Source organism: Neohortaea acidophila, assembly GCF_010093505.1.
Source record: "Neohortaea acidophila strain CBS 113389 unplaced genomic scaffold BDY17scaffold_5, whole genome shotgun sequence".
Lineage (NCBI taxonomy): Eukaryota > Fungi > Ascomycota > Dothideomycetes > Mycosphaerellales > Teratosphaeriaceae > Neohortaea > Neohortaea acidophila.
The window spans coordinates 213,168-237,306 of record NW_022985514.1 but is presented as its reverse complement, the minus strand read 5'-3'; the positions used below and the strand labels follow the sequence as shown (position 1 = coordinate 237,306).

The window sequence follows — 24,139 nt, the reverse complement described above, 5'->3', positions numbered from 1 at the left end:
GGAAAGATTGAGCAGAGTCGGTGTGTGATCTTTGATGTTTTCAGATCTCTAGAGATATATTCCGACTTTGCGAGGTATCTCTGCAAATGCGGGCGCGAAGAGGCTGCGCTTCTCTGATTCGGATATACCTGTGAGCCGAGAAGAATGTTAGAAAGATGGCATTCTTCAGCGGGTGGAAAGAGCAAAAGATGTTAAAGCAGGAGGGGCAAGATCAGACTGTTGAGCTTGAATAATAAGTGTTCCACATGGCTGTTCAGAACAGGTCTGTGTGAAGAGAATTCATCATTGGATGGGGTGTGCGTGAAAAGACGGAAGTTGCGTACCTTTGCCACTTGGCTGATTGGGCTCTTGCAAGTGATGGTCCCGTGATGGCGTATTACCAGAGGTCCGTTGCAGGCAGCTTCTGGACTTCGCACCACCGCTCGGCAATCGTGCGCACTTTGACTGTACGTCCGACCCATCCCCTTTCCCCGGCGCTGAAGGTCTTGGTGGTGACATTCAGAATCGAGACTTCTTCATCCCAAGGATTGGTTGAGGGCGAATGGGCCAGCGCAAGCGCCTCTTCCTCAGTGTCGGTATCGTGGGCGGCCTCGTTGCCATCACCCACAGCACATTCAGCGAAGATCAGCCGTCTTCCAGAGTGATAAGCAGCCTCGATCGCAACGGCGAAAGTTCGATTCAGCCCTTGCGCGGAGAACGCCGAGGTGGGCCTGTGAAGCTGGAGAGGGTTCAGTATCGCTATAAGCGAGGGTGAGGAAGTCGAGTTAGTAGCTGTCGCGCCCTCGTCTGCTTTCATCGACTGTGTGCAAGCGTAGGAGGCTAGATACGCGCGTAAGTGAGGGACATCCGGACAGAATGCCAGCTTGATAGTGCGAGAAGACGCTAGTAGACGAAGAGTCGGGATGCTCCAAGGCGAGTTGGAGAGCTGATGTGTAGACGTATCGGTTGCAGCAGATGAACCATTAGCCTCTGTGTTGTGAACGGGACGGCCTTGCTTGGCAACGGCAGAGGAGAGTCCTGTCATGAATGACTCCCGCGTCGAGCATACGATCAGAGTACATGACTGGACGTGGCAGTCCAGAAGATGCTGGATGAACGGGACAAGCTGCACTTCTTCAAGCACAACAGATCGGTGGCTAGCCATTCCACATGACATCTGGCTCTTGGAGGATGTTAAGAGCGTGTAGATTTTGGATCATGGTGCTGCTCATCCTGGGCTGCTTTGAATGGCAGACGGCACTGCTCGAGGTCATTGGTGAAGGGAGTGAAGAAAAAGTGTGCGTGTGGAAGGCTGGAAGGGGAAGCACCCGCCCGGCTGGACCCGCAGCCTAACCCAATTGAGATGCCGTCCAACCTGACCGCAGCCCGTCGACCTGCACTCTTTTGTGCTTATCCTTCCCCGTTCGTAAGGCCTCATTCGACATCATGGGCGAACCCGAGAAGAACCTCGACAAGCTACGTGAAGAGCAAGCGGAGGACGATGCCGACCTCCTCGCAGAGCTGGACAAAGAGTCCAAAGAGTTCGACAAGGTGCCTTGCCCGCAAACAGCCGCTTGCCTCGAGCTAGACTAACACAACAGCAGGACTCGGAAATCGAACGCATCCTGAAAGCTTTCCGTGCCAACGCCTACGATGTCCTCGACCTCCAACCCGGCGTGCCCGACGAAGACATCAAGAAAGTCTACCGCAAGAAATCCCTCCTCATCCATCCAGACAAGTCCTCCAACCCCAAAGCACCCGACGCCTTCGACCGATTAGCAATCGCCTACCAAACCCTGCTCGAGGAAAAGAAGCGCGCGAACCTCGACGAAGCCATCGCCGACGCCCGCATGCTGTTGATCCGCGAACGCAAACTCACCGTCGACAGCGAGGAGGTTAAAGATCCCGATGTCAACTTCATCAAAGCGTGGAAGGAGATGATCAAGGTTGTGCTGGCGGACATGGAGGAGCGGCGGCGACGGCAGATGAAGGCGCAGATGCAGGAGGAGGGGCGGCAGCAAAGGAAGGAAGAGCAAGAGTTGGAGGAGCGGAAGCGGAAGAGAGAGCATGAGCAGGATTGGGAGAAGACGAGGGAGAAGAGAATTGATAGTTGGCGGGACTTTCAGAAGAAGGGGAGTACGGATAAGACCAAGAAAAAGAAGATGAAGACGTTGGGGTGATCTTCGTCGGTCTTTGAGGTACGAGGAACGAGGCATGACATATTTAGCGAGGAGTTTGGAGTTCCGGGAACCTCTCACGCATGGTGAAGACCGAAAGACTTCAAGTTGCGAGACAATAGAATGGAGCAATCAGAGAAGGTGATATGTCGATACTTACTCGACGGCGCCGAGTCGCGACATTTTATCAAATACCCTGTAGGCCGTCATCTGGCTGACCGAAAGCTGATATGCAGGGTGGAATGTGAAGCATCATGTTGTCCCTTCGCAGCGGCTGGGCGGGGTGTGTCGTCCACAACCAGCGTCGCGATCTTTACGACGTTGCTCGATCATGCCGGACGCCACAAGCTTCGTTGTGAAGTGTGCAAGACAGAGTACCTTATGCTCTGCCGATGGAACAAATGGGAGAAATCTCGTCGGTCGAGACTTGCTGTGGCTCACAAAAATGAAGGCCCAGCAGCAGTGGTGCATTCGGTGTCGGGCTGTAAGATGCATCGTTCGCCATCCTCGCTCTGGTGTCGCAATTTCCAATCCCTCTCTCCCCAGAGCATGCAAAGTCGTTCTATCTCTGAGCGGAAATGTGTTTTTCCACCGCATGACCGTGGTTGTGCTCAGTTGCGAAAAGCCGCTGTAAGTTTCGCGAGGACCAAATCTGCCCTTTCTAACCACTCCGATCGATACTGCGAAGATGGTGCCGAAACCCCAAGCCAAATATAGCCAGGGACGGGGTTATGGGAGGTGCGTTAAGGCACCTGAAAGTGTGCCGGCCGACCGAGGACGCTCTCTCGTCGTAGCCCAGCCTCTTGGCTACCTTGGTCGGGATGCGTGACTTGGAGCCGTGCTGTTCATCATACACCACCCGTGCTGCTGCTTCGACGAACCATTCACGGCCTGGAAACTCGTGGTGCATGGGTGGTGCGCGTACCAACCTGCCGTCCGTGTACCCGTGCTCCACTGGTGCTTCATATCCAGGGCCCACAATCTTCACTTCTTGGATGAGATCGGTGTGCTTGATAGGTATGGTGTCAATCCATTTCTCTGCGACGGCCTTCTCGATTTCAAACACAGATCCGTTGCCGTAGTACGTCTTGGCGAAGACCTCTCGCGTCTCCTTCGACACTTGCAGTGAGCTTGGCGGCTTGTAGTCCTTGTCGATGACTCGGGTTCCTGAAGGTGCTTCGAAGACGAGCTTGCGGATTTCGTTGAAGAGCTCTTGGGGCAGGCTGGTAGATGGGGAAGGTTAGCACACGAGACTTGGAGCTTTCAGGGGTGAGTGTATTCGACGCTACGCACGAGTACAGTCCATCCTCCAGCATCTTGTTCTGCTCCTCGGGGTCCATTTTGTTCTTGTCCATCTTGAGAGTGATGGTGTCCGAGAAAGTGTCGGCGAGTGAGAAGTTAGGGGGAGAGAGAGGGAGAGAAGGTGAGTGACGGAGCAAGAAGAGAATGAGCAAGAAGTGAGTGAGAAGAAGGTGAGAGAGAAAGCACATATAAGCCCCACTATTTCAAATGATCATGTTTTGTCTGACGCGTGACACAAGGTCACTGTCTGCAAAGTGAACCACGTATCTCCACGTCCCCACGAGTCCCTCCGCCCAGGCTATCACCTCACTATCCACCTTCTGGTTATTGTCTCCGTTGAACGAGAACCTCCGCCCCGAGATCAGATCTTCTGTCAACAGTCTGAACGCCTTGGTCGAATCGTAGTTCCAACAGGGGAAGGACTGCCCTGAGGTAGGCGCGAGCGCTGGTATTGGGCGTAGCATGGTACCTCTAGTCGAAAAGGCTGGACTTATATCATATCAAATCTTCCTCTTCTCCAGTTCGCGCAACTTCCTGAAGGAATTCTTCCCAACCTTTCCCGGTGCAGAATTCCAGGACACCCCAATGAAGGGCAGTGGAGGAATACCATGAGGAGGGAATGAGCGACTCGGGCAAACGAACGACGAGTTTGAGTATGAGGGTGAGATCCGTAGGTCTGTGGAGAAGAGATGTCAACCATTTCTTTGCGATGGCTTGTTTGACGCGAAACTGCGATCCGTTGCCGTAGTATGCTTTGGCGAACGCATCCCTCGTCTCTGTCGAAATTTGAAGCATGACCGGTGGTGTGTACTCCTCGTCGATTTCGCGAACACCTGGGGCCGGTAGCTTGAACGTGAGGTCGTAGATCTTATCGAAGAGCTCTTGTGGGAGACTGGCAGGCGAGGACTCGCGTGTCAGTGATGTTGCAATTCAGCATCGAGGTGCGGCGATACATACGATTGCATCCACTTCTTCAACGTCTTCTTCTTCCTCCCTGCCCTGTGCTGCTTCTTGCGAGTCACTGGGCTGCTTTCAGTCGAGTCATGGCCTTTGTCCGAGTCGCGGTCTTTGTTTGAGTCGCAGTCTTTGTTCGAGTCGTGGCCTTCCACTGCGTCGTGTTCCGCCATGATGTCGCGGCTTCCCATCAAGTCGTGCATGGACAGAAAAAGCCGTGGTTGGAAGGAGAAGGAAGTTGAGAGATGAGAAGTGCGCGTCTCCACTTTTTCACATGACCAAAGCTTGGTAGCACGTGCACGCCCAATCATGGCCGAATGAATCAGCGTGCATTTCCACCGTCCTACGAAGCCGCAGCCCCTCCCGAAGCCCCTCCAACTGCACTCGCCCCCGCCGCCGCATTCTGCGCCCCACCACCCCGTCCACCACCCCTCCCACCCCTCCCCCCTCTGAACCCTCCTCTCCCACCCCCAGACCCCGCCGCACCACCCCTATCCCTGAACTCCAAAACCTCCACCGCCCCACCCGCAACAGGCACATGCTTCGCCTCGAGCGCCTTCTTCAGGCCTTCAGGGGATTTGAAAGTGGCGATGGCGGTTCCCTTGCGCGGATCGATGGTCACGCTGAGCACTTCGCCGAAAGCGTTGGATAGGGCTTGTTGGATGAGCATTTCTGTCATGCCCTGCGAGGGGTTGGCGTGTTTGAGGTAGGCTTTTGTTTGGGGTTGGGTTGGTTGTTGTGGTTGTTGTTTGGAGTCCGAGGGCGTGGGTGTGGATGTTGATGCAGCGGTGGATGTGGTTGGGCCGGTCTGTGTTGTTGCTGATGCTGGTGTTGCTGAAGTAGCCGATGTTGGGCTTTGTGTCTGCGAAGGTTTCGGCTTGATCCCGAGATCCTTTTGAAGCATCTTCTTAATGCCCTCTGCGTTGCCTCTCTGTCTTGTATTCGGACCCGTCCGCGGCGAGGCAGAAGCTGGTGCAGCTGGCGTGGCTTGGGACGAGGTAGCCTGCTGTTGTTTTGTAGCCATAGCCGCTGCTTTCCTTCCTTTCGTCGGAGAAGCGCCCTTCCCCTGTGGTGTCTGTTGTTGCTGCTGCTTGCCAGCCTGCTTGTTCAATACCTTTACCGCATCCTTGGCTGCTTGTTCGACTTTCCCCTGCTGTCCGTCTTTCCCGCCGTCTTTGCCAGCAGACTCTTTGCCCTTCGCACCCTTCCTATCCTTCTCCGCCTTAGCCTGCGCAGCTCTCGCCTTATTCGCCTTCCTCTCCCTCAAATCCTCAATGAGCGGTGTAGTCTTGATCTCCTTCTTCTCGCCCGCCTTCTCCAACCCAACAGTATCAAGCGAAGGCGGCTTGACAATCGGCTGTGTCTCCGCCTCGAGAAACAACATGAAATCCGGATCCTGATCAATCGTCCCCTGCCGCACATCCGCCTTTTGTTTGGGATGCTGCAGCGGCGTGCGCTGGTTCGGCGCAAAGCCCAGAGCAGGGGAAAGGTTCTTCAACTCCGCGCTCTTCCACGTCCCCGCCTTATCCTGGAACGCGACATCCAGAAAGCGCGTCTCGAACTCCTTGACGCATGCCTCATTCACCACATGCAAATAGCACCGGCTCTGCTCGAGCACCTTGCCCGAACCAGCAGGCCGCAGCTTGCCCTGTCGATATTCCCTCCAGTCCACCTTGCCGTTGCCCAGTTTCCATTCTTCTCCCAAGATCTCTTCAAACTCCACCAGCGTCAGACCGGGAGGGAGACGGCGCACTTCGAGCTTCAATCGGATCGCAGGTGCTCGGTTTGCTTTCGCTCGCGCTGCTGCGTTGACCGGCAAGACTCCGCCTGTGCGGTCGGCGGGCTTCGCTACGATCTTTGGCGGCATGTTGACCGCGGGAGCCGGTGGGGGTGTTGGGGTTGTCGTGGCTACCTTTTGTTGGAAAGTGTCGTCGAAGATGGAGGCAGTTGCTAGGGTTAGGAGCTTAGGGTTCGCCAGGTGGGCCGAGCCGGAAGTAAATCTACCTGCCCGATTCGGCCTCCTCAGCCTCCTACCAATCGGTTGACGCGCTATGTCTGGTGAGCAAGGAGAGGACTCTCGCGCATGCATCCCGTTCTTCACGTGAAACCTCCGAAGTTCCACCGAGCAGGAAACGTCAACATATAAACATTCACCAGCCCTGCATAACCACCTTGAGGGAACAAGTGGTCAAAGACCAAATCTAGTACCTCAATGCGTCGAATCCAAAGGGTTTGTAATATTTCGCCGAGAACGCGAGTTCGAACGAAATGAATTAGGCGCTGATCCACCGCTTGCACATAATTGTGTCGGCGGGGGGCTTGTGGAGTGTCCTCTCTTGAGTGAGAGGGCCGGGGGATCAGCTGTGGGCGGCGACGTTCACTTTTTGATGTTTTTTCTCACTCTTGTATTGTCACATGCCGTACCCCTCCAAGTCCCGACGGGTTCTGAAGTGAATGCACAAACAGATATCTAATAAGAGCTGAAAGATCCACGGTGATCAGGTTGGTACAATACAACTTCTCCAACTACCGAAAAGAAGCCGTACAGGCTCTGAAGCCTTGCCCTCTCTGATCCTTGATGTTCGCCTCGACTAAAGTCGATGACAGAATGCCGCCAGCCAGACTTAGTGCACTGAATGACCCTTCAACAGCGAGCAACCCAGTACGTCAGACTCTTCTAACATCTCCTCAAATCCCACATCTCACAGAAACCCCGCCTCCTCCCCAGTATAAACACCCTGCTGCAAAGTCTCAGGCGGCATATTCGCCCTCAACTCCTTCTCCTTCGCCCCGCCACCCTTCACCTGTCCATATCCCTGCGCACTCGAACTGCGCGGCAAGGTCGAAGGCGGGATAGAATGTTCCTTCAAGACCATAGTGCCGTCCACGGCCGGCAGTCTCTGCTGCTGCTGCTGCTGCATAGCCATAGCCTGCTCATACGGACTCTTCGCCCTCTCGCTCTCCCTCCGCTGATGCTGCTGATACGCAGCGGAGGACGAAGACGGCATAGGCGGCACCACGCTTTCGTACGGCAGGGTCGGCGCTCTGTACTCCGCTGGCGACTTGTTCGTGCGGTTGCGGGAAGTGCTCCGCATGCGCTCGCTGAAGTCGCGGAAGCGGGAGCCGAAGGCGTCGGTCACGGAGCCGGTTACGGAGCCGCGGCCGCGGCGGTGGGTGTTGGGCGATGCGGTTGTGGCGCGCTCAAGTGGTCCGGATGGAGACGTGGTCATTGCGCGGTCCATTGGGTGGGGGTAAGTGGTTGATGGGAGGGTGAGGGGTGGCGGTGGCGGTGGTCCAGGCTCGACGGCAGAGCTAGGTTGATTGTCGTCAATAGCGATATTGATAACACCAGAGCTGTTGTATTGCGTGTTGAGTGGAGGGAGGCGTTGCTTCGGTGGAGGCGGCGGAGGAGGCGGCGGCGGATCGGCGAGATGTTGGAGTTCGGGGAGAATGGGAGGGGCGTCTGAATCGTTGGTGATGAAAACGACCTGTTGATCTCCGGCGCCGGCCAGTGTTTCATCGATACTGGTCACGGCCGCTGCATTGGCCCCTTGAGTGTCGGGCGGCAGTATCTTCCGAACGTAGGAAGTCTTGCGAGTGGACGGTGGGAGTTTGGGGTTGTACGCTGGATGCACGCTCGACTTCTCCGGGGGAGCGGACGCCGCGCGCAGAGGCGCCTTCTGATTGTAGACGGTGGAAGGAAGCAATGGAGCGATGTTGTCCTCGTCGTAGATGTGAGGATTCGAGGATAGATTCGAGGAGAGCATGGAGCTGGTATCGTAGCTGAGGTGGGATGCAAGGTACGATGCATTCGATGTAAGGTGGGAGGTGAGGTTCGATGTCACATTGGATGTCAGGTTGGAGGGCGCATAGAGCGAGTTGGACACATGGCTCAGACTGCTTCCCAGCGAGGAGAGATTGCTGGCGCTGTCGGGGACGTCTGGCACGGGAGGGGTGCCTTCACGCTCATTCGGATCTCCAGCCATATACCTTGGATGTCGCATGGCTCGTGGCGTCGAGGGAAGGCCAATCGGGGCGGCGTTCCTACCATAGCGAGACATCTGGTCCGGATCAACGGTCTGCGATCGTGTGAGTGCATTGCCAATGTCTGTATTCGACCTCGGCGACATGGATGGCCGCACTAACAAAGTCGATGCTTCACCTGGCAGGGGAATCGCAGGCGCAGACGGTCGACGGGCCAGCGACAAACGACGCTCTTCAAGCTCCTTTTGTGCGAGGGCTTTAGTCAGGCCTCGAGGCCTCGAAGTGCTGTTGTCCGTTGCTGTAGATAGTGTCGATCCAGCCAAGGACTTATCCGGCAAGCTGCTGTTGTGGCTCACTGTGGATGCATTCACACCCATAGGATCGTCGATGTGAGCAGGTTTCCGACTAGAAGATCTGGCCGGCGGTTCCCAGCCTTCCCCACCGACCGTCTGACTGCCAGCCCGGAGACGCACTCGTCGTCCATCGCTGTTCGTCTCATCTTGCTCATGGCCTGTTTGGGATTCTGCTGGCCTCAGGAGCGGCAGAGAAGGTGAACGGCCCTGAGAATTCGCCCTGCGATCTGTAGCACGGCCTCGAGCGCTGTCAGCTCGCGAGCGTGCCGGGCCTGCGCTCTTCCCGCGACTGGCTTCATATTCCGCATCGGCCATCACCCGCGCCTCCAATTTTTCTTGATTGCCGTCAGCCTTTTGCGGGCCATCAATGGGCGACGCAACCTTGTAGAAATTCTCATCCTCCGACGTTGCAGGTTCCGGCACGGCAAGCCTCGACTTCGCAGCTTGAGTCGCCAACAGAATCTCCTCCGGTGACATGGGCACAGGGGAGGAAGGAGAGCGCTTGGCAGGCCGGATGTATTGTACCTGATGATGCCGACCGCGAGGTTCCGAAGGTTCACGCCGGCGATTCGCACTGCTGCGACTGCCATCGCGCTTCCGACTTCCATCTCGGTGCTTGCTGTGCGTTCGTCGTTCGCGCGCTTGCTCGCGAGCCTCGTCCACGCCGGCGAGATATTCATCGATGGATCGGGCTTTAGCACTCTTCGAGGTACTCGCGGGACTTATGGGATTTGCCCTGCTGGAATGCGTGGAACCCGCATGATGGCCGGAGCTCGTACTGATGTATCGTGTCTCCACAATCTGTACAGCCAATCCATCGGGTTTGCGCTCTTGGGATGTAGTCCGGCGAGTGTGGGGATCTCCTTGAAAGCGAGTGAATGCTCCGGCAGAAGGCGAAGGCAGGTGGCCAGAATTTTGACTTGCAGTGTCGGGTGCCAGACGGTCGCTGTACTGGGACGTCTTTCGAGCGGTCGCTAGATCACCCAAGCTGAGACTGCCGAGAGATGACGTCCTGCGGCTGTTGGCTGTTGGTAGCTGCGGAGGCGCGTCACGCGCAGCTGTAATCGGAGTATTGATGTTAGCTGCTTCTTGCTTAGCCCGCTCAATGTCGCTCCTCGATGGAAGTCTGGTCTTGCCAAACCCGCCCGGAGTAGCAGTCCTCGCAGAAGAAGGGTCTCGGAACCCGCGGACTCGAGTCTGCTGCCACACGTCCTGGCCCCCGGGACTCAGGGCGGAGAATGGGAGAGCAGACTGCGCGATGGGCGTCACACCCATAGCGTTCATCGGTGTCGGGACGTCCATGCTCAGCGGTACGCCTTTGTCTCCGAAGCTGGTGATGAGCTTGAGAGAAGCATTCTTCTGTGCCAGTCTTTGTGAGCCAGATCGCGAGGGAGGAGAAAGTGGCGGACTGGTGAGTGGCGGTCCCGCGCTTGGCGGCCGCGTCAGACGCTCTTGTTGCGCAGTGTAAGCCGCATCTTGTGCTCGGGGGGAAAACCAGGGCTCCGATGTCTCGATGCTGTTGCAGGAGAAGCAGCGGACTGCCAACTCCGCTTGCCCTCCCTGCACCGCAGTCTCGCCCCACTTCCGGATCAGATGAGAAATCCTCTGCCAGTCCGTTGGGCAGGTAATACAGGTGAGGAGGACGGCCTCCAGCCAGCATTTCTGCGCGACGTAAATCTCAATCGCATCGTTGAACTCGCCCAACCCGAGCAGAATGGCCACGGCGGGGTGCACTTCACCCCTCTCCAGCAAGCGCTGAGCGAAAGTCTCCCCCACCGTCTTCTGCGTGGTCATACCGCTGAGACCGTTCAGCGCGAGCATCATCCATTCAGTCGTGGCTCCTATGTCCGAGCTTGATGTGGGCATCGTCGAGCTCGGTACTTCTCCAAGCCACTTGGCCAGGAATATTGGCACTACCGAGCCCGACTTATGCCTTGACATCTCGTCGCGGATCAAGCTGCGAGCCGTGTCATTCCATCCGAACAGGACGCTCAACATCTCGCGCTGGAGGAGTTCCGGCGTCCTCGCGACGTTGCCGTAATGCGGCGTCCGAAACGGAACGTCTTTTAGCCGTGCCCGAGCGTGTGGGAAGAGGTCGACGTTGGTAGTGTGTCTTGACTCCTCCGAGCTTCGAAGCACCTGATTACGCAGCTGTGAAGATCGGTAGCGCGAGTTGGAGTGCAGTGAAGACACGGATTTGATGGACATGCTATCGTGGCCTTGCTTCAACGACGGAGTGCCGAGGGAGAATTCCGTTGATGGGCCGGTAGTACTAGGGGCTCGAGAGGAATCCGGTCTGTCGTAGAGATACCTCCGATCCCGTCGACGGCCACCGGATGATTTGGAGCTCACGGAGGAGGTCCGACTCGAGTTGGGACTTAGGGGCATGACTACATCTCGAAGCTCGTCATCCAGAGGGTCAAGACTTTCCAGTCTGCCGAGTCTGAGGCGAGGTGATCTGGGTAATCCGTCATCTGTACTGCTCTCTCCGGTATCCGACACTGCAGGCAGACTGGGAGTATCGCCGCGTCCACCACGACTTCGAGAGTACAAATTTGCGCGGTCGTCGAGAATCAGGGGTGGTGTTGGCGGCGTATTCGAAGGCACATGCTTCGCACTTGCAACGAGGCTCGGCTGGCCCATCGGGTTGATGTCGTACTGCTGCACACCGTGATCGCGACTGAGAGTGAACAATGTGGCGCCGGGTCCATAGTTTGTTATCCCCGTCACACCTTCGACAGTTGGAACGTATTCCCATGACACCTTTTTGGTTCGCACGTCCCAAGCTCGGGTTTCGCTGGATTTGCAGGTTAGCAGTCAGTCTGCGCACGACCTAACAAACGAACACGCTTACCCGTCCGCGAACTGGACGATTCGCCCATTCTTCGACCACGCAAACCAGCAAAGACTTGGCATTTGGCTTTCTGCGCGCTGCAGGACTCGAATGATGACTGGCGGTTCGTGAAGCGGGGCTTTGGGGATGCTCCAGACCCGAAGATCCCCGTCCACAGTTTGGGTTGCGAGCATGTCGGTCTTTTGCTTGGAGGATGAGCCATGCCAGGAAAGACCAGTTATTCGTGAGGGAGCTCGGGTGGTGGTCAGAGTGTGTATTATGGTGAATGAAGGCTGAAGGGTTGCGATGAGGATAGATCCGTTCGAGTATCTGCATCGTTGTGTCAGTCCTGTCTCAACGCGGTATTCGAGCTTACCCACCCAATCGCAAATGTTCGACAATCAGCAGACGGCGCAATGGCCGTGATGGCATCGTAAATCGTCCGCGCCGAGACATGTTCCGAGGTTGACGGCTCAAACAAGATGATATTGCCGTGGTCATTACCTGCGCCGTATTCATTAGCGATGCGCGGCGATCAACAAAGATCTTATACATCAACTCACCAAATGCAATGTTGCCGTTGCGGATGAAACTGGCGGCTCTGATACTCTCATATGCGGAGAAGCGCGCAATCTCCCCACCGGTCAATATATCCCAGACGATCGCGGTATTGCCAGCGTCATAGCTGACAGCCAACCGGCCCTGACCTCTTTCGCTCACATTATCCACTGCGATCCACACCACATCCTCCCGATGGAGGTCGAAGCGCCTTTCTATCGCAAGGGTGTCTTGGTGGACAACGAGCACGCGGTTTCGCTGCGCATAGAGCAGGAAGGAAGCGGTCGCTGCACACGGCTCAAAGGGCGCATCGCTGTTGTCGGGCGTGAGGGTCGTGGGCGGTGGAGTCTGTCGATGGCTGGCGGAGGAGAGTTTGCCGAGCGAGCGCTTGCCGGTGGAGGATAGGGACTGCTTCCTCGAAAGGCCGCCTCCGGACGAAGACGCCATGATGACTATGGGCGAGCAGGGTTAGTACTGGCGGTGGAGAAGGCGGCGGTGGTGATGATGGCCATGGATACCCGACCAGCGGGGTGCGGCGTGAGTGCGGGGGAGGGTCGAGGCTTTGGTTCCGCTTGGAGCAGGAGCAGGGCGGAAGGACTATGTAGTGCTCTGGAGGACAAAGGTGATACGTACCCGTCGCATGCGCGCTAAAAGAGGAAAGCTTGTGTGGCCGGGTGGGAGAGTCCAACAGGCCTCGCGCTTAAGGCCCCGCCGTTCACGAATTGGGGTGCCGGGGGAGTACAGTAGTGGTGGTGGCACATGCAACCGCTCGTGTGGAGGCGAGATGCGTGGGTGTGCAGTGGGCAACGAGCGAGGAGATGCCGGCTGCCAACAGCATAGGCAAAAGATGTTGGAGGCGTTGAGGTACGTAGTGAGGAGGTAGGAGAGTGCGGGTAGCAGCGCGGTGACGGAGTAGTTGGGAAGGGCCGGCGGCTAGCTGTCAGGGAACAAGCTAGCTCGACAACAGCACTCTGGTCCCAACCCAGCCAACTCAGACGCAGGAAGAGAAGCAGTAGCAGCAGGGATGACGAGGGGATATGCTGGAATGGAGGTAGGAGATGGGTGAAGGAAAGGAGGCCCAGTGGAGGGCCGAGGGAGAGAAACGGGCTTACCATTCGTTGGCGGGCGGTGGAAAAGCGAGATTTTGAGGGCGTGCTGGGTGGACAACGATCATCCGCCATCCCCTCTGTCTCACATGCACAGTGATCGGGGTGGTTGGTCGGGCATGAGCATTGGACGAGCGAGCTGCAGAGCAGATGAGGTGGGCGAGTGCGGGCGGAAGCTGATAGGTCGGAGCCGGGGCGACGGCGCAAACTCTAAATGCCGCCCAAAAATACATCCACCGAGCCTGACGCCGCCCGGTTGGTGTTGCTCGGTCGTCAATCATTCAACCATCGTTCAATCTGTTCATCTTTGCCTGTCTGGCGTGGTGAGGGTAAATTGGTCGGCCGTTTCTCGAAACAACACCGATGTGGATCTCATCTGGGCTTGGGGAGGGTGGCCCGTTCGGAGACCGTGTGCGACTCGAGATGACGGTGGCGGTCAACATTCGCAGACCTCATGCTTGTGCGCCCGTCCGAACACGCGCACTTTCCAACGCCTTGGGACGCCGGGCCCTTGCTGGCTGGCCTGTTCCCACGCATTGCGCCTCTCATGACAGCGGTCACGTTGTCACACGCGGAACATGTTGATGGCCCTTGAGCTCCTATCAGATGTGACGACGGCAATACATTCCGGGCTATCCCAGGCGCCGCCGGGGACCGTACTGGATACTTGTGCCCGGTCTGCATGAAAAGCGACTGCCGTTCTTGTGTGCCTGCTTGCTGCACGCGTCTTCATTAACCCGCCATACCAGCCATGACTCTGCTGTATCACCACGTCTTCGAGATGCATCCTGCACAACACACTCATCTTACCATATGCATAAAACACAGCAGACAGCATACGAGCGACGAGCCAAGAATGAGTTTGGGTAGAGGAACGAGAAGTCCATTCACATCAAGTCTCTACGCGCTGAGGTGGTTTAAACTTTCTGCAAGCCCCGCCGATCTGCCGGTCCATCACCTGGAGCCGCCCGCCTCGCACACCTTGTTCCTTTTCCTTCTACTCATCCCCAGCGCCCAATAGAAGAATTGCATCCTTGCAAAAGGCAGGCGGGAGCACCGCGCTGCATCCATCATGCATTCAAGGACTTCTCGAACACCTCCCTGGCCCGGCCTTCCCGGGTCCGTAGCACGCATTCCGAGATTCCCCAAGGTGCGGACCGCAGCGAAACCCGTTTGTGATTGTGGCGCCATATAGGGCGGTGAGGCGGTGATCCTTGTCCTTCTTTGGGAGTTCTTGCGCGTTGGTCTCGCCCTGGCAATCGCGTGTCCTCATTCCTTCTCGGCCTCGTTGACTGTGTTGCTCGAGTAGACATGCGGCCAGCCCCTGCAGATCGGTCGGATCGAGCGCTCGGCAGTCCAGCCTGATGAGGTGCTGTGCACGCATGTCTGTGGCTACTTTGACGTCTTCGTCGACGTGTTGGATGTCAGCATCGGCATCGCCAGAGGCAATCCGTATGGCTGATTGTCGTCGGTAGTCGTCACTTCCAGTCGCATCATGCAACAAGGCAATAGTAAGTCGAATCCATCCTTTCGTCGACGGCTTCACCCCCGCTTCTTAATGCTCAACACCGACGATCTGCGCCTTCCATGGCCATGATGGAAAGTCACACGGGGCTTCGACATCACCACCGGCGGCAGCAGGGGCCGCGCAACACCGGCCGTCCAGTGTTCTGCCGTGCGTGGTGGTGGAGGGGCCTCGCGGAGGCATTCCACTTCATCATCGCCGAGCAGGTCTTCGTCGCTGACATAAGCGCTTGGTCGTGAAGTGCTGTTCGACTTGTTGAGCATCGATGACGAGTATTCATGCGATGCCGAGTTGGTGGTGGGAGAAGGTGTATGGTAGATGGCTATCGGCGCCGAAGTTGCGTTGCGCGTGCTGGTAACGGATTGTATGGATCGTGGCGCGGAGCAGACGGAGGTCGCTGGTGAGGCCAAAGGCGTAAAGCCAGGGCTCGATGTGAAAGACATTGTCTCGACTTTCTTTGCACGATATCGTATCGTCTCGTGAAAGTAAAGACTCTCAGAGTAGGAAGTCGATCAGCAGCAGTGACTCGACAAAGGAGGCGCGCGGCAACACCGTCGCCTTTATGTAGCTCGACACCCGGGAGTCAACACACGCGGCCGGGGGGAGCGCGACACGTCGCAACGGTGTAAGCACATGCACACGTATCGCAACCCGAGGGCGTAGGGTGAACGCGGAAGCAAACACCGTCCAAAACAGGCTGTATGACACATGCAGCCCAATCAGTCCCAGCCGAGCCGATGCCGAATCGTCGATAGGTCAGGAAAAGAACAAGGTACCTATGTACAGTGCAGGGTGGATGCATGCATGTTTATACCAGTCGACTCGGGTTTTCCTTCCACACCGCCGTCCTGAGCCGACCGACATGCATCGCACATCCTCCACCTTCCGCGTTTGCGCGCGTCCCGCCGGAAGAAACTCGAAACAGCCCCCGAGGGCGGGAAAAATAGACGATGCTGTCATCATCTTCTGATGACAGTCCGCCGGGCCCCAGGTTTCGGTTTTCTTCCGCGACTTCACCCGGTTCAGCCTGATTCCATCAGCCCGGCGGGCCCACTCGCGCAGATCGTGGGGAAAGCGTGGAGAAAGGGCGGTCTGCGAGATCCCGACCGCCGGCGAGCGGGTACGTACTGCGCGCTGCAGCTGTTTTTGCCGTCCGAACGAATTAATCGTTGACCCGGGGAGCAGACAGACTCGGTCCGCTGCTCGTTGCAAGCGACGAGCGTTCGGGCCAGACGCGAGACAGGCATGCGTCCTCCTTTCGCGTATTCCCGGCCCGCGGACTGGGTGCATGATGCATTCGATGCCTACCGCCGACGAATGGACGTGTCGCATTGCCGATTCTCGACGTGTGCATGGCTGGGTAAGAATTACACGGTGCTGGTGTCTCGCGGAAACTTGCCGTCGTCTATCGCTGAGGTTGCATCGGAGAGTCGCGGTGTGCAGGCTCTGAGTAGTGTATATTGTACACACATCTCTTGTCAGCACCGGCGGCTGACTACATTGTCCTCCTTACCCGCAACACCCGTCTGCCACCGGCTTGTGGGGGAATAGTATTTCCCGGCATTTACCACAGGTTCGCCAACAGATCATGAGTGAGCGGTCCGACAATAAGATGCGTGTCCCCGGATGTCAGCCTTGATCCTGGTCGGTACCTTCATACACACGGCTTCGGAGGCCGGGGATGACCTCGATCAACATTTCCCGCGCGTATCCATTGCATCAGTACAGTCTTGGACGTTTCTCAAAACATCGCTCCGACAACTTCCGCCAGCTCGGGACCGTCACGTTGTCGTTGCCATGACGTCTTGCGGATGACAGATCAGAGTTGTGAACGACCCAGTTGACCACACCCTTTGTCATCAGCCTCGTATTGTTAGCATTACTTATGCTGGACATACGATCCGCCTTCTGCCCTACAGCCTAAGACAAGTCCAATTATAGAATGGATGGCACGCATGCAAGACGTCTCCCCTACGCACGTGGCGGCGACGAAGACAACGTCTGCGAACGCTCTTGTTGCCATTGACCAAATGCCATCCTCACTTTCGTCATTCTTAGCATCTAGTGCGTGACGGTCTCATATGAGTTGTCATGCACCTTTCCGGAGTAGACAGTGCAGAAACAGACATCGCACCGTCCAGTCTGCTCCGCCATGGTGTAGTCTGGCGCACAGCTAAACCAAGGAGCATTGATACCAAGAAGACATGGTCGCGACCAACGCGTATTGGTGATGAAAGGTCTCGTGTTCAGCCTGTTATCTAGCCTACATGACCTCTCCAACACTCTCCCTCCCAACAGCCCAACACCAGCCCCCAACAACGGACCACCACGGCATTGCATCATAATCCAAACATAGCTTGTGTGCTATAGTGTGCACTCGCCGCCCCATTGTTTGCAATGAGACCGTAAACCGTCGATTTCCCCGTTGCTGCGGGAAGGGTGCGTCTACAGACGACAGTTTGCACCACCGTCGACGCCAATCCCGACGTCTAGACTCTTGCTTTCATCTCGTCCCGCGACTCAGCTCCATCGGGTGAACGCGACGAAGACATCGTAACGCGCTTCGGCCCTTCGGCAGAATGGCTGGCTGGTTCATTCGACCGCGAGACTGTCGGTGAGGACTTAGTCCTCGTTGTCAACGGTGAGGACAGCGGTGGGCGTGGAGGGCCATAGATGGGTTTGGACTGATGATGCGGGATATCGTAGCGGCCGCGAGCCATGGTATCGACAGACTTGAGAAGGCAGCGCGCAAGAGCGAGACGTTATCGCTGTCGCGCATTCGAATTGGGGTGTAGCTCTATATACCTTACATAGGCAAGCCAGAGCGGTGGGTGTAAGCAGCAAGATGGACAGCTCTCCACTTCGTCACGAAGTGAGGAAACTCTGGAGAGTGTAACCTCGGGTCAATCGTCAACTAGCGAGCTCTGCTCACCGCGTTTTGACGCTGCGGTGTCGTGAAAGTGTATGGGCGTTGGCAGCGTGAAGCTTGAGCGAAAGTCGGTGAAGGCAGATGCGGCTGGCGCTTGGCGGATTCCCAGCCCTGCTACATACAAGCGCCTCACGCCAGAGCGCTCGCACGTTTTGCGCATACACGCGCACTGCATTTGCTTCACCGCAGGCTTCGAGGACACGGCTGTTGCTGCCGTGTTGGCGTGCCGATGGTGGTCTCGGGTTCGAGGCGGTCCACGCCAGGTTCGAGGAGGGCCTCATGGAGGCTGACCGCTGTATACGAGGGCAGGTGGAGCTTGCTTCCAGATCACGGCATGTGCGCATTGGACGCAGTCAAGAGCTCTCCGAGGGAAGCGCAGCATTTCTGATTTCCGCCAGGTGGAGAGATCTGGGTAGCCCGGCCCAACGCTGATTTCGCGTGCGTGCTCCATTGGTGTAGCTTCGCGGCCCAGGGCCGAGGGAAACATGAATCAGCGTCGATGCCATCCTTCGTCGCCATACATTCGTCCAGCCAGAGTGGGGTCATCGATGAGACCCTCTACACCATCACCCTCCTCAACCCACTAGTGCCACCCAGAACCCTCCTCCCCGTGACCGCATCCCTCCCAACCCCACTCTCCCACTTCCCCACCCGACTCTCACCGCCACCACTCTCCTCCGTCGACCCTTGATCCTCCTCCTTCTCGCCCACCGCCGACCCTTCCATGAAAGCCTCCTGTCGCGGATGCGAGCCATCCACCCACTTGTAGATGCAGGTGTAGCAATATACGAAGCCCGTCTGGGCTGCGGTGGGGTTCACCATTTCTCCTAGACAGATTGGACAGACGGCTGCTGTATTGGAGGAATCGGCAGAAGAGGCGGACGTTGGGGCAGGCACGGTGAGGATGGGGAGATGAGTTTTGGATGAGATGGGCGGTTGCTCGATGCCGGAGTCGCGACGAGAGGCGGGCTTTTCGTTGCTCTCGTTGTCGTCTGCTGCTTGACTGTTTCGCTTTGCTTTGGGAGGCGATGGCAGGCCGGAGATGATGGGGGGCGGGAGTTCGAGGCCTTCGTTTGCTTTGCGCGATAGTTGCCGCGCAAAGTCCGAGGCGTGCCACCACTCGAGGAATTTGAGCGCGAAGATGGAAGTGGGTAGGAGGATACTCAGACTCGAGAGCAGCCTGGGGTAGATCGTCTGGGTCATGACGCGCGGGCTGAAGATGGAGTTGGTCTGGCCCGGGCGAGCGCCAGGTGTGGAGGCGGCGGGTTTGGGCTGTGCGGCGAGCGCTCTGGCTCGGCTGTCTGCTTCGTTCATCCGTCGCATGCGTGTGCCGATCAACCAGAGCCATGGAGAGTGGTATTTGGAACCGTCAAAGAGGTATGCCAGGTTGAATGCGAGAAGCGAGAAGTAGTACGCCGCGTTCACGCTGGGATACACCGTCCGCAAGAACCATTTGTACAGCCACATGATGCGTTGCCGCACAGTGCCATCGACAGGGTACTGCTCTCGATCTCTGTATGTCGGGCCCAACATATTGACCGAAGCGGCATGAACATCATACGACTCGTCCAGCTTCCTCTTCACGTACGGCAAGAGGACCATGACGGCGAGATTCCTCCACACATCGCCGCGACGCAGCTTCAACGTCTCTCTCATCTCATGCGGCGCGCCCAGCCGCGCCCTCTTCGCTTCCCCGCCTGTAATGCGTAGCACGCGCTCCCGCTTGAGGCCATAGAAGTTTTCGGTGAAGCCGCCGCCATAGGAGCGGAGGTAGTAGCGCTCGACCGCGAGGGAGAGGAGAGCGTAGAGTTCGTCGAAGGAATTGAGGACGCGGAGGAGGTAGCGGGGTCTTCTGTGCGTTGCGACTGCGAGTAGGTATCGAAGGGAGGGCGGGATGAGAGATGCGAGTTGTTGCTCGGAGAGGAGTTCGAAGAGTGAGGGTTTTTGATCGTCTAGGCCGCCTTGGAGCGATGTCATGAACTCCATGATGGGAAGCTCGGCCGAGTTGATGCTGTAATGGACTCGCACGCATTCAATGCGACGACATGAACATTGCAATAATAGAGGAGAGGAGTGAGAGCAGCTAGGCTGGCGAAGATGGAAGGACTGAACGCGAGTCAGATGCCGAGGCTCACGCCGAATCCCGAGTCAAGCAGCACAACACGTTCAGGCGCGTGCGCCAATGTCCCTCTCCTCCACTGCTTCAACCTCACCATCTAAAATCTCACCATGGCCAGCTCCAACACCGTCTCCACAGGCGAGAAGAGCTATTTCGAACAGCAACGCGAGCTCCTCTTGACCGATGTTGCCAATGTGAGCCCCCACTTTCCACCCTTGACGGACGCGCATGGCCATCGCTAATCACGCGGCGACAGAGCCTCGAGAACGTGCTCCAGAACATCAACAAACTGAATCGCAGTCTAGAGGGTGTCATTGCAGTGCGTGAAGCACGTGAAGCATGATACAAGCACGTATACTGATCAAGATATCCAGGTCGGCAATGAGTTCGGCCAAGTAGAGGGTCTCTGGTCCCAATTCGAGAACGTCATGGCCAAGGATCCCGAGAGCGCGACAGCGAGGGAGAGCAAAGAGGCTGCGACAGATGAGCAGGCCTGATCCGACACTCGCCATTCGGAACCATGAAGATGACATGGATGCATTTCATTCAACAGCCGTGACCTATCCAGCCCGTCTCAGCCTGCAACGCCTTCCAACCTATATTTCCCGCGCCTGCCCTCTCAACGCCGACGAACGAGCCCGGCGATAAAGTACTGCCGCATTTCCCGCAAAAAGAACCGCATGCACCCGATGTGCCTGATGACCGTGGGGGTGGCGTCAATCGCGTCGCCTAAAGGAGTGCCACTCAACTGTCAACGAGCGAGTCTCAGACAAGCCAGCAAGCGAGTGAAGGAAGCAAAAACGATAGAGATGCATGCGCGAAAAGGATCAGAGAATCTTGCAATTACTCCGCTTCTTCCGCTTCACTGGCGCGCCTTTTCCACCGACACCACCACTCTTGCCCGCCCCTCCTGCGTACACAACATCATCATCGCGGCCGCGCACGGCAATGTCGATGGCGGTGTCGAAGATGTCGTGCACGCCCGTCATCTCTTTCGACGAGCACTCCATGTACATGGCGCCCATGCGATCCGCCACGGCTCGGCCTTGTTGTTGTGTGACGGGCGTCAGGCCCTGGGTTTTGAGGAGCTCGATGCAGGTGCGTTTGGTGCGGAGGTCGGATTTCAGGCCGCAGAGGATCATGGGGGTGGTGGGGCAGAAATGGAGAACTTCTGGGTACCACTGGTGTTGAGGTCAGTGCATGTGTCTGCTTGGGAGAGTAGGGGATGTCATACTTTGTCAAGCACATTCTCCAGCGAGTTGGGACAGTCGATTGCAAAACAGACAAACAGCAAGTCGGTCTCAGGGTAGGACAGCGGTCTCAATCGGTCGTATTCCTCTTGTCCGGCGGTATCCCACAGCGCAAGCTCCACCATCTTCCCCGAAGGCTTGTGCTCGACATGAGTAATGTAGTTTTCGAAGACGGTAGGCACATATTTCTGCACACATTAATGAGCACCAGATGACCAGCAGCCCCGTCCAACGGAGGAAGTGCTCACCTCAGGGAATACACCCTTTGAGTAGCTGATCAACAAACACGTCTTCCCACAGCCTCCATCGCCCACGACGACAAACTTCTTGCTGTACTCCGGCGGCGCGGTGATGTTTGTGCGCGCGCTCGAGCTGGCGGTGGTGTTGATTGTGCCGTCGGAGGCGCGGGTGGAGTGCCGCTGGCTGCTGTCGCTGCGGTGGTCGAGGAAGGATCGCGAGCTGTTTTGGCGGCGGAGGTGGTCGTAGTTCTGCACGGCCTGCACGGACATGGCTGTGTGGAGGGGGGTGGAATGTAGAGAGCTGGCTGGGAAGGAAAGTTCTGCTTCTCCTATCTCTTTCTTTTCGGCTGCCTCTTATTTGATGAATAAGTTTCTTGCGTGGTTGGAATGCTGCGTCGGAGAATTGATGTGCGGCACAGCCAACGAGGGGTGAGGATTGGGGGAACATGAAGATGGACAACACTCGGCCGTTGCTCGAGCAACGCCAAACTCTAATCCCTTGCACGTGCCGATCACATGTTTGGTGCCTGAGGCTCTATTGTTCTCCCATATTTCAACAATCGCTATTCAATGATTCGAATAGAAGTTGAATCGATGTGAGTAACGCCAGGTCAGATACACTCTAAGCAAAGAATCGACAGTGACAATACAGTCGAGTTCAGTCGCGCATCCTCGGAATCTCGCCAAGAACTTCCGAGGCTAGAGACGAAGCTTGACCCTCGACGACATCCCCTTCGATATTCGTCGTCTCTCAATCTACACGCCCAACACCCATCCCCTCCTTGGAACACTGCCGGATAATAAGCACTCCTGGACTCTGAGATGAAGACCTTCCCCAGGCCTCGGTAGCAACGCAGGACCGGGCATCCCAGGCTCCCTGAATCTCCCATCCATTGCACGATAAGCCCGGGTGATGCTCTCGTGCAATGTCCGACTCGGCTGCCAATGATGCCCAACTGGCGTCACACCTCCGCCGCTTCTCCCCCTCTCCCAACCGCGACCCCGATGCCGGCCTGCGCGCCCTCTCACACTACGAGCGCAGACTGCCTCCATGGCGCTACAAACTCCGTACCCGGCTCATTCCCATTGTGCGCTGGGAGACTCCGTATCTCGCTCGCCTGCAGGAGCTCTGCCGCTCGCCCTTCCTCGACTCTTACTTTGCCTTCACCGCCAATCTTGGCACGCACACTTTCTTCATGACCTTCTTGCCCATCTGCTTCTGGTGCGGGCACCCTGACCTCGGAATCGCGCTCACGCACATGCTCGCTCTAGGCGTGTCGCTAAGCGGTGCTCTTAAGGACTTGGTCTGCTTACCACGCCCACTCTCACCACCACTGCAGCGTATCACCATGTCCGGCTCGGCGGCGTTGGAGTATGGCTTTCCTTCAACTCACACGACCAATGCCGTTTCGGTGGCGGTATTTGGCCTATATCAGCTGCATCTTGCCAAGGCAGACTTCTCCCCCTTGACATACGAGCTTGCACGGCTCGGATATTACTTCTACGCCACTTCCATAGCTCTGGGCCGCGTCTACTGCGGCATGCACGGCTTCTTCGACATCCCCACCGGTGCCACTCTGGGCGCTGCCGTTGCCTGGTTCCGAATCCGCTATGGAAACGCTATCGACATCTGGCTGATCGAAGGCTCGTGGCTCCACCCAGCACTCGTGGTTGCCGTCCTCGCTCTAGCCGTCAGATTCCACCCCGAGCCTGCGGATAATTGCCCCTGCTTCGACGACAGCGTGGCATTTCTAGGTGTATTGATGGGCACATCGATCGGCACCTGGCATCTCGCCAAAAGCCAAGGTCTATCCGGGAGCTCTGTACCTCTGCAGTCCCTCGCGCCACTATACGAGTACGCCAACACCGACATCTTCAAAGCGGCCGCGCGCCTCGTCGGCGGCGTCATCGCCATCTTCCTCTGGCGCGCCATCATGAAGCCCTTCTTGCTTAAATCCCTCCCTTCCATCTTCCGCTTCATCGACCATTGGGGCGTCAACATGCCTCGTCGCTACTTTTTGCAAGCAAGGTCAGTCTATCTACTCTCAACTCCACCACAGCTGTCCACTTTGCTAACACCCCTTCGACAGAGACTACAAAGCCGTCCCCCCGCTCCGCAAAGACGACAACGTTCTCCCCTCCGCCTCCGACATCCCCTCCATGCTCTCCTCTTCCTTCCGCCACCCCCGCCGCCGCCGCATCTCCGTCGGCCCGCAATCCGAAGCCGACGCCCGCGAACTCCTCGCCAACCGGCAACACGAACGCAACAAATCCCGCTCGCGCAGCAGTCGCAGTCCCCCCGGCACGAAATCGGACTCCAGCGTCGCCGAAGACGGTGGCGCCTCCTCCGACGGGAAGTCGTCTTCTGCTCCGCCTGCGCTGGCGCGATCGGATGGGCGGCAGAAAGGCGACTTGCTTGCGCCTCCGATGCCTGCTATTCATGTTAGCGATGAGGCTTCGAGGGCGAAGGATGCGGCGCGGGATAAGGAGGATCATCGCATGCTTTCGGCGCTGGAGAAGCCGCGGACGCATTATGATGTTGAGGTGGTAACGAAGCTTGTTGTTTATGCTGGTATGTGACTTTCCCCTTCGTCTTGTGAGGTGTGTGGCTGATTGCTAATACTGTCTAGGCATTGCGTGGCTTGCGACGGAGGGGAATCCGCTGTGGTTTGCGAAGTTGGGGCTTACTTGAGGAGTGGCAGAGGGCTGTTATGCATGTACATGTATGTACATAGGTAGTAATAGAGCGAGGTCAGACATAATTCAATCGGCACTCCTTCACTTCTCCTTCACTTCTCCTTCACTTCTCCTTCACTTCTCCTTCACTTCTC

At 57.1% G+C, this 24,139-nt stretch overlaps 10 protein-coding genes across 10 annotated transcripts in view; 3 read left to right on the top strand and 7 right to left on the bottom strand.

Moving 5' to 3' along the window:
* Positions 1-376: 376 nt before the first annotated feature.
* BDY17DRAFT_251149 (uncharacterized protein) lies at positions 377-1,144 on the bottom strand (the record flags this gene model as incomplete). The annotated part of the gene is made up of 1 exon (XM_033731146.1): positions 377-1,144. The coding sequence occupies one exon, from the start codon at positions 1,142-1,144 to the stop codon at positions 377-379; it is 768 nt and encodes a 255-aa protein (XP_033589545.1).
* Positions 1,145-1,425: 281 nt separating this feature from the next.
* Positions 1,426-2,159, top strand: BDY17DRAFT_249658 (DnaJ domain-containing protein; the record flags this gene model as incomplete). The annotated part of the gene is made up of 2 exons (XM_033731007.1): positions 1,426-1,530; positions 1,584-2,159. 2 exons carry the CDS (start codon positions 1,426-1,428, stop codon positions 2,157-2,159), a joined length of 681 nt encoding a protein of 226 aa, XP_033589544.1.
* Positions 2,160-2,817: 658 nt separating this feature from the next.
* Positions 2,818-3,511, bottom strand: BDY17DRAFT_323742 (uncharacterized protein; the record flags this gene model as incomplete). Its single annotated transcript, XM_033737070.1, has 2 exons — positions 2,818-3,379; positions 3,450-3,511. 2 exons carry the CDS (start codon positions 3,509-3,511, stop codon positions 2,818-2,820), a joined length of 624 nt encoding a protein of 207 aa, XP_033589543.1.
* A 106-nt stretch (positions 3,512-3,617) lies between these two features.
* Positions 3,618-6,501, bottom strand: BDY17DRAFT_353263 (Smg-4/UPF3 family-domain-containing protein; the record flags this gene model as incomplete). Its single annotated transcript, XM_033738232.1, has 3 exons — positions 3,618-4,350; positions 4,416-4,755; positions 4,881-6,501. 3 exons carry the CDS (start codon positions 6,499-6,501, stop codon positions 3,954-3,956), a joined length of 2,358 nt encoding a protein of 785 aa, XP_033589542.1. The 3' UTR covers positions 3,618-3,953.
* A 391-nt stretch (positions 6,502-6,892) lies between these two features.
* BDY17DRAFT_345621 (uncharacterized protein) lies at positions 6,893-12,987 on the bottom strand. The gene is made up of 5 exons (XM_033738080.1): positions 12,774-12,987; positions 12,146-12,592; positions 11,963-12,086; positions 11,604-11,912; positions 6,893-11,546 (listed from the first exon to the last, which is right to left on the bottom strand). Exons 2-5 carry the CDS (start codon positions 12,585-12,587, stop codon positions 7,115-7,117), a joined length of 5,307 nt encoding a protein of 1,768 aa, XP_033589541.1. The 5' UTR covers positions 12,588-12,592; positions 12,774-12,987; the 3' UTR covers positions 6,893-7,114.
* A 1,801-nt stretch (positions 12,988-14,788) lies between these two features.
* On the bottom strand, positions 14,789-15,214 carry BDY17DRAFT_310056 (uncharacterized protein; the record flags this gene model as incomplete). The annotated part of the gene is made up of 1 exon (XM_033735394.1): positions 14,789-15,214. One exon carries the CDS (start codon positions 15,212-15,214, stop codon positions 14,789-14,791), a length of 426 nt encoding a protein of 141 aa, XP_033589540.1.
* Positions 15,215-18,258: 3,044 nt separating this feature from the next.
* BDY17DRAFT_249730 (Pex12 amino terminal region-domain-containing protein) lies at positions 18,259-19,686 on the bottom strand (the record flags this gene model as incomplete). Its single annotated transcript, XM_033731011.1, has 1 exon — positions 18,259-19,686. The coding sequence occupies one exon, from the start codon at positions 19,684-19,686 to the stop codon at positions 18,259-18,261; it is 1,428 nt and encodes a 475-aa protein (XP_033589539.1).
* A 114-nt stretch (positions 19,687-19,800) lies between these two features.
* BDY17DRAFT_138964 (DASH complex subunit Dad1-domain-containing protein) lies at positions 19,801-20,408 on the top strand. The gene is made up of 3 exons (XM_033729488.1): positions 19,801-20,013; positions 20,076-20,138; positions 20,194-20,408. The coding sequence occupies exons 1-3, from the start codon at positions 19,930-19,932 to the stop codon at positions 20,314-20,316; spliced, it is 270 nt and encodes an 89-aa protein (XP_033589538.1). The 5' UTR covers positions 19,801-19,929; the 3' UTR covers positions 20,317-20,408.
* A 238-nt stretch (positions 20,409-20,646) lies between these two features.
* Positions 20,647-21,578, bottom strand: BDY17DRAFT_310054 (ras GTPase; the record flags this gene model as incomplete). The annotated part of the gene is made up of 3 exons (XM_033735393.1): positions 20,647-21,000; positions 21,054-21,257; positions 21,318-21,578. The coding sequence occupies 3 exons, from the start codon at positions 21,576-21,578 to the stop codon at positions 20,647-20,649; spliced, it is 819 nt and encodes a 272-aa protein (XP_033589537.1).
* Positions 21,579-22,017: 439 nt separating this feature from the next.
* BDY17DRAFT_296564 (phosphatidic acid phosphatase type 2/haloperoxidase) overlaps positions 22,018-24,139 on the top strand; it is a 2,208-nt gene continuing 86 nt past the window's right edge. Inside the window, exons 1-3 of the mRNA XM_033733473.1 lie at positions 22,018-23,337; positions 23,399-23,880; positions 23,939-24,139. The exon at positions 23,939-24,139 is cut by the window's right edge and continues 86 nt beyond it. Of these exons, the coding sequence (XP_033589536.1) occupies positions 22,235-23,337; positions 23,399-23,880; positions 23,939-24,000 (1,647 nt within the window). The 5' untranslated portion in view covers positions 22,018-22,234 and the 3' untranslated portion in view covers positions 24,001-24,139. The remainder of the gene's footprint in view (positions 23,338-23,398; positions 23,881-23,938) is intronic.